Here is an 8,159-nt window from a genome sequence, read left to right as displayed (position 1 = left end):
AGCGTCTCAATCATCTCGGTTTCTCTTCGTATATGGTACAAATAAATAATCTGAGCCAAAGCTATTGAATTCTGCCGGACCCGTAGCTAATACTGTGGCTCTGCCACTGGGAAGGATTATCCAAGACCCTGTAAATACTAAATATACATTAAATATTTACAAACATTTGACTATAAACCAGTTATTATTGTATATTAATTTGAAATCGCTATACGAACCCATAAACTTCAAATAATCCACTTCTGCATGAGCTATGTAAAAGTTCTTTTAGACTGGAGAGGTTCTATAAATTCAAACTCTCCAGTAGAGCAGCACCAATTCTAGCCTGCAAGAGTTTTTCAGCTCTAAAGAATGAAAACCACTTGTAAGTGATAAATGAATTGTAGAGTTATTTGTTTCAATTCCTTTTGAATCCGTAGTTTTTACTAGTTCTTATCCATCTCAAGTTCAAGAATATAGATTCAAAGGTGAGGAATTTGCCTTCGGATTTTGATTTTGATCAAAGAATTACCAAGAAATAAATAATTGCTAGCTGCTGTTTTCCTTGCTAATGATTAGGCCATGCAATCTTGTTCGGTTGCTTTATTCTTGTTGTTGAGTGTAGTGTTTTTTTCATAGTGTAAGCTTTTTTAACTGAGCAGGAAAAATCTAAATAGAGATCAGTACTGTGTAGTTCAAGTCTTGCATTTCTTGTTTTCTGAAATGCAGGTTTCTATATTGAGAAAGAAACAGACATGCAGAACTCAGATGAAGAATGAATGAACTCAATTTATTGAATTTTCCTCTTTCAGATTGTTCGTTATGAAAGCTGATGACTTTATTAAGCATTTAGCCTATTTCTATTTCTTTTGGGATTATTGTTGTTGGTGATCTTAAGCTTAAGCCTGAGTACTAATTAGCCTATGTGTAGTTCAAGTTCTGTCATTTGGTTTTTCTTGAAAATCAGATAAAGCAATGGACTCAATTTGTCGAATTTCCCTCTTCCTAGATTGTTGGTCATGAAAGCTGAGGAGATTATTAAATATTTTACAGCTCTGTTGATGTCAAACTCTAGATTGCTGTTTCTTTTGGCATCACTGTTGGTGATATGGGGAACAAGTACGTGTTTAGCCTATGATAGACGCGAGGTGATAAAGGCAAATCATGGTGTTGTTGCCACTGATGATGGCCGATGCTCGAGGATCGGAAGAGATGTTCTGAAAGAAGGCGGCCACGCTGTGGATGCAGCGGTTGCTGCAGCGCTTTGCTTGGGAGTTGTCAGTCCGGCGTCTAGTGGCATCGGCGGAGGAGCATTCATGCTAGTAAGATCAGCAGATGGAAAAGCACAAGCCTTTGATATGAGAGAAACTGCTCCCAAACAAGCCTCTAAGGTATTTGAACTCTTTGGTGGAAAACAGAATGGTCATTGGTTATACTACTACACTTTACTCCCTCGTCCTAATTTACGTGAAGGTGTTTGACTGTGCACGTAGTTTGAGAGAAAAAAGGAGACTTTTGAAACTTGTGACTAAAATAAGCCATAGAAATTTCTCTATAAATCATCTCATTAAGGGTAAAATGAAAAGTCAAAGTTAAATTGTTACTGAATATAGAAATATGTCATTCTTTTTGGGACGGACTAAAAAGGAAAGAGTGTCACATAAATTGGGACAGAGGGAGGACAAGAGCAATGCTTACAAGTTGGTAACTTCAGTTGTTTAAGATTAGTATCTTTAGCTATGATATGAATTGCATTGCTTGTCATTTATGGCATATCAACTATTATTTGAGTAAGTCTTTCTCAATCGATATTGCTTCAAGTTCTTGCATTTTCAACAAATATATGCACTTAAAGTACCAGTTAGACTTCTTGAAAATCATGTCAAATCTTTCTTGTCCAGGATATGTACGCGGGAAACGCTACTCTAAAAGCTAGAGGAGCTCTTTCAATAGCAGTTCCAGGAGAGATTGCTGGCCTTTACAAAGCATGGAAACAATATGGAAAGCTTCCATGGCGAAAGCTTGTGAGGCCTGCTGCACATCTAGCTCATAGTGGGTTCAAGATCTCACCATATCTTCACATGCAAATGCGTGCAAGTGAATCATCTATAATGGCAGATAAGGGACTTCGTGACTTGTTCACATCAAATGGTAGCCTCTTGCAGATAGGAGATGTATGTTATAACAAACAGTTGGGAAAAACACTTAGAGCACTTTCCGCGTATGGAATTAGACCATTTTACAACGGATTGATTGGGGTCAAATTGATCAAGGATATAAGAAAATCCGGAGGCATACTGACAATGGAAGACTTGCAGCAGTATCAAGTTAGAATAAGAGAACCTATCGCTGCAGATGTAATGGGATTTAAGATACTCGGTATGCCACCTCCTTCATCTGGAGGTGTTGCAATGGTGCTAGTAAGTATATCTCTTTGATCATTTCCTTTAATCAACGGATTTCAGATAAGTGAGACTTTAACTCTTAGTTTGCTTGTTTTTCCCTAAAAGTATGTGTTTCTTATGTACATTAAACCATCTAGTTCGTGTGAGTGGGCAAACATGAGCTAGATTTGGTAGTTTGGAGTATCTAGTTTAGACATCGGAGTCGTAATGTGTGTTTTTACATTGTGTTGATACTTCTTATCGTTCAGAGCATGTTGTGATAATTGTTCAATATGGTACACTTTTGAAGAAATGCCTCTATTTGTCTTCCTTAGATACTTAACATTCTTGCACAATATGGAACTCCGATGGAAGGTCCAAGCCCCCTTATGATTCACCGACAAATTGAATCCTTGAAGCATGCATTTGCAGTGAGGATGAACCTTGGTGATCCAGATTTCGTCAACATTAGAAGTGTCACAAATGATATGCTGTCAACTGAATTTGCAAAGCAGTTGAAGAAAACCATATTTGACAACATGACTTTCGATCCCAATCACTATGGTGGAAAGTAAGCAACTTGAACTAGTTCCTCGAGTGATTATGATTTTGTTCCTTCTATGTTAACTAATTACTTCGAGCGCTCTAAGTAGTTAACAGGATTCGTATGTCACTTACTCACGTACCAAGATATTCATCATTTTAATCTTACAAGAATTAGATGTTGTTAGCAGTGTGCTTGTATCTTACAAATATAACAATTTTGAAAAGAACCTTCGATCACAAATAGGTGGAATCCGATCAACGATCATGGTACCAGCCATATGTCAATTGTGGATAGTGATCGAAATGCTGTTTCAATGACGAACACCATAAATTCTTACTTTGGTGCTAAGTATCTGTCACCAAGTACCGGGATAGTTCTTAACAATGAAATGGATGACTTCTCAATTCCTACAAATAGTTCTGAAAATGTCCGACCACCAGCACCTGCAAATTTTATCCATCCAGGCAAAAGGCCATTGTCATCAATGACACCTACTATTGTTCTCCAGGTCAGATTTCTGATTTATCCAAGTTTTAACTCATGTAAAGAGCAGACTTTTTTAAAAGATACTAATTCAATACGGGATTTTGTTGAACTGCATTTGTAATAACAGGGTGAACAACTGAGAGCTGTTGTTGGTGCAAGTGGAGGAGCAATGATTATTGCTGGTACGACCGAGGTTTTTCTGAATCACTTCGTGAGGGGAATGGATTCCTTCTCTTCTGTAATGGCTCCGAGATATTACCATCAGGTATCTATATTCTAAAAGCCAATAGTTCTATTATTTAAATAATCGAAAAGAGAGTTTCAATCAAGTCTTTCTCTTTCTGACAGAAAGATTATATAAATGGATATTTTCAATCTCGGTGAATAAATTTACAAAGATGCTTCTCATAAGTTTGCCTTTAAAGAAAATAGAGTCACCTTCTAGGGGTGTTATAAAAAGTAGATCTTACACATATCAATGCAGTGGCAATGGTAAAAAAGTTGTACACATATCTTTTCTTCCAGTTTCTGATTTACAAGCTGATTGTTATGGTTATTGAATTTCAGCTTAAACTTAAAGGTTACATGTAGGGGTGTCAAATGGACGAGTTGGGCTGAATTTGGGTGGGTCAAAATGGGTTGAGCTAACGAATGGGCAAACTTGAACTGGTTGGCCAGGTCATGTTTTCATGGGCTAACTGCCACCCCTAGTTACCTAGCTGGTAAATTTAGTTTCTCAACCGTAAGGCTGTCGTATTATTACCCACCACATAGCAAGGCCTTGAAAAAATCCAATAAAATATGTTGTTATTAGTTTCAGAAAGGTTCTTAGCACTTAACTCATTGGATCGTTGAAATTCTAGTACTAATTGAAAATTTAGTAGTTTTTCATATATATGTTCTGTATTGAAATACAACCCATTGTTCAAAAACTCCATAACCCTTTGCTTAAAAATGCACTGTTGATCTCTCACGTTATGGTGTTGCAGTTGATTCCGAATGTGCTACAATACGAGAATTGGACGATCGTGACAGGTGACCACATAGAGGCTCCAGAAGAAACAAGGGCTGCCCTGCAAAAGAAGGGACATGTCCTACAGAGTATTGCAGGAGGGACAATTTGCCAGTTTGTTGTTCAAGAATTCGAGTCATCAAAGTTAGGAGCGCTTGTTGCTGTAAGTGACCCGAGGAAGGGCGGATTTCCTGCTGGATTTTAGATCTACGACGTCTAACAAGAAGTCATCACCTATAAGGGATTTACTGCATCACTAAGATAGAAGATACTTACCTTCGCACCACATTGGGTACTACGTGAACGATTAGTTTTGTCATGTAGTTATTTTAATTCATGTATTACTAATTCCTGTATCCTTATAAAATGAAATAAAGATCTCTGCATAACTTACGCAAGTATTAGTTATGGGGAAAAATAATTTAAACCAAACATTCTAATGAATTATGCTAAGGTTGATGTGGAAAAGCAAATTAAATTCCTACTAATATGAGCAATTTTTTCCCACGAATACAAAACTTGATGCTACATAATTTTAAAACGGAGTTGTGATTGTATAGCTATAGAGTCCTTTAATACAAATATAACATCCATAGAATGAAAACTGGTATATCACCTCTTCAAATCCTTGCTAGGATTCCACTTGTCCTTCGAATCCAAACAATTGAATATACAAAAACATAAACAAAAGATCCAATCAGCATCCGCAGAATACATAATTTCTACGATGATATTGATGAATTAACTGGTGAAGCTGTAATGATGTAGATCTAATTTTGAACAATAATCAACAGAATTGAAACAAGAAGTATTTTTTTTTTGGGATAATTTTCTTTATATATGAAAAACTTGTAAAATGGAACTCAAACAATAGATCTAGAATTGATGAATAAAACTAAGCTATTGGATAGATGTGATACGCCATAGCCACGAGAATCTGAAGAATTGAAGAAGAAGAAGAAGAAGAAGAAGAAGAAGAAGAAGAAGAAGAGATTAGAACAGGAAGAAGGAAGAAATCGAGAGAGAAGAAGAGAAATGAGGAAGAAACCTAATTTTTGCTCAATGCCCTTTCTCTCTCCTCTCGTGGAAGTTATAACAACTTTGGCTGACGTGGCTGAATCCTGTCCCTTGCTATTCATTAATGCAGATTTAATCTCTACCGTTCCTTCAAAAGCTGGTCAATATTCCTTCCTTGTGTACCCGATATCGACCCCGGCCAACTTCATAGTTATTATTTATATTTCTACAACTTCTACTACTTTATACTTAGAATATATGTGAATCATGACATACCCTTCCCCTTGAAAACATCCTTGTCCTCAAGGATGGTAAATGAATAACTGGAGCCACCCAGATCAAAAGGAAATGTCAGAAAATGTTCTCCAAGCTTAGCACGCAAAGGTCGATGATCTCTGGTTATATCTTGTAGCAAGGAGAATTGATAGAATGTATCCCATCCAAAAGCTTTGCACTGCTCCTTTAAGGTTATCTCAACATGAAAGTCCACCAGTTGTTGATATGAAAATATACCTTCCATCTCAACTCTATAAGTATTTGGTGTTAGAAATATCAAAGGTGCTCTAGATCAAGTCAGGCAGTAGTACCCTTTTACGAAGGAGCCTCTGATGTACCGTGAATTTCAGCACACTTTATGCCTTTGTTACTAGAAGTGTTGCCTATTTTTAAATGTTTTTACATCGTTTCTTATGTTATTTTGGTGTTTTGTAGGGTTGGTTGACTAAGGAACGAAAATGATAAGAAATGCTGAAAAACGGACAGCTTGGAGCAAAAAGGACGGTCCGTAACTCGAGTGACGGACCGTAACGTGATCCCTACCAGAAAGGAAGATCCAGATACGTTCCGCTATCAAATGACGGTCCGTAACTCATGTTACGAGCCGTAACGTGTACCGTAAGCTGAGGAAAATTTCCAGTAAGAAGCCTAAGTAGTGTCACAGGTTACGCCCAGAAGGACGGTCCGTAACTCATGGCGTAACGCATTGGCCACTGAAGACTGAGGCCATGATCCGCTGGAAGATACGAACCGTAACCTGTGTTACGGTCCGTCGCAAGAAGCCGTGACGGTTGACCTAATCAAGCTGACAAAGGACGAAACCGAAGGACGGACCGTAACCTGTGTTACGGTCTGTAACAATGCCGCGTAAGGGTGTTTTTGTCCAGAAACTTGGCACGATTTTTGGCCCTATAAATACTTAAAGTTAGGGTTTTAATCAAAAATTCTTATTTTCTTTGGAGCATTAACTTTAAGCCTTAAATATTTGAAGTGGTTGGAGCATTTAAAGCACCAACTTCACTTTCATTCCATATTGTATTAGCATTGTAAGTATATTATGTTAACTTTTAAGCTTTCTTTGTTAACCAAAATGATGAGTAGCTAATTTTAATTCTAAGGTTGTGGATCCCATGATGGGTATTATGTGAATGAGTTTCTACTATTGATATATGCATAATGGTTGTTAGTATTTATTCTATATTTGTGCGTTAGCGTTGGGTAATGATTGCAAGCATTAGCCTAAGCCATTATACTAACTTTTCTTGGGAAAGAGAGTCAGTATTTGTAAGATTGAATAACAATGATTCGGGGCGTTAACCCTCGTTTAATAGACTAACTTAGGGATAAGAACAAGTCTAATTGGCATTATTGGTCGCTCTTCAATTTCAACTCTTTTACATTTGGAAAAATCATAAAGAGGAAATACGACATAACTGTTGGGAAACATTAGGAAGTCCTTAAGAGATCAAGTGAATACTCTTAGAACAACCATTAGAAATATATCACATTGAAACCTGAAGCATAATATCTAATCAAAATGGGGAACACAACCTTAGTCTCTCTCTCGCATTAAGTACAATTCAATTCAAAGTATTCAATTACATTACTCAACAAATATTTCAAACTATTCGGAATAGGATTAAAGCCTTTAAAGACTAGTACCCTTTTCTCTCCATATTCCCTGTGGGATTCGACCCCAACCTTATTTGGGTTACTATATTTGACAACGTCCGCTTTACGCCATTAATAGGTGTAATTTGAGCGTATCAAATTTTGGCGCCGTTGCCGGGGAATACGGTTTTGAAATTACTGATTGTTGCGTACTCTTCTTTAAAACTTTTTCTATTTCATCACACCTTATTTGCTGTTATGGTGAACCAGGTGAACATGGCTGGAAGACAGAATCGAAATCAAGGAAACCGAGGTGGACTCCAAGTGAACCCACTTGCACCAGAAGAGGACGAAGATGAGAATATATTTGCGGAATTCATCAATGAAGCTGATCATGCTTCTGTTGTGGTCCCTCCTAGGACTGGAAATGCTACGTTCAAAATTGATAGTTCTATCTATCAGCTGCTGAAACTTGAAGGTTATTTCCGAAATTCTTTAGAGGATTGTCCACTTCGACATTTGAAGACCTTTCTGCACGTGTGTGCTCAACAATCCCAAGGTGTTGTTTCTGCTAATGCACTTCGGTTACGGGTCTTCAAATATTCCTTGGCTGACCAAGCAAGGGAATGGTATGAAAAGCTTCCTAGCAATTCTATTCATACCTAGAGCGAGCTAGCCAATACATTTCTGAAGAAGTGGTTCCCACCGAGCAAAAAGGCTGAACTTCGAGATAAGATCTTTGAGTTCAAACAACTCCCGGGGGAACAATTATATTCGTCATGGGAGCGGTTCAAGTAATATCTAGCTCAATCTCCAACTCACGGGTTTCCGGATGCTATTCTCACGG

The 8,159-nt window shown here is 37.6% G+C and overlaps 1 protein-coding gene across 1 annotated transcript; it reads left to right on the top strand.

Annotated features, from left to right (window-relative positions):
• Positions 1 to 241: 241 nt before the first annotated feature.
• Positions 242 to 4,840, top strand: LOC132642299 (glutathione hydrolase 1-like). Its single transcript, XM_060359542.1, has 7 exons — positions 242 to 364; positions 1,033 to 1,370; positions 1,881 to 2,399; positions 2,699 to 2,934; positions 3,154 to 3,418; positions 3,524 to 3,661; positions 4,386 to 4,840. The coding sequence occupies exons 1-7, from the start codon at positions 352 to 354 to the stop codon at positions 4,611 to 4,613; spliced, it is 1,737 nt and encodes a 578-aa protein (XP_060215525.1). The 5' UTR covers positions 242 to 351; the 3' UTR covers positions 4,614 to 4,840.
• The last annotated feature ends 3,319 nt before the right edge of the window (positions 4,841 to 8,159 follow it).

This window comes from Lycium barbarum, chromosome 5, assembly GCF_019175385.1.
Source record: "Lycium barbarum isolate Lr01 chromosome 5, ASM1917538v2, whole genome shotgun sequence".
Classification (NCBI taxonomy): domain Eukaryota; kingdom Viridiplantae; phylum Streptophyta; class Magnoliopsida; order Solanales; family Solanaceae; genus Lycium; species Lycium barbarum.
This window is presented reverse-complemented; position numbering and strand designations above follow the sequence as displayed.

Bases quoted from the DNA above. Each gene is read 5' to 3' on its own strand.
- LOC132642299 (XM_060359542.1), top strand. The intron at 1,371-1,880 runs GTATTTGAACTC...TTTCTTGTCCAG, and splicing joins CTCCCAAACAAGCCTCTAAG to GATATGTACGCGGGAAACGC. The intron at 2,400-2,698 runs GTAAGTATATCT...TGTCTTCCTTAG, and splicing joins GAGGTGTTGCAATGGTGCTA to ATACTTAACATTCTTGCACA.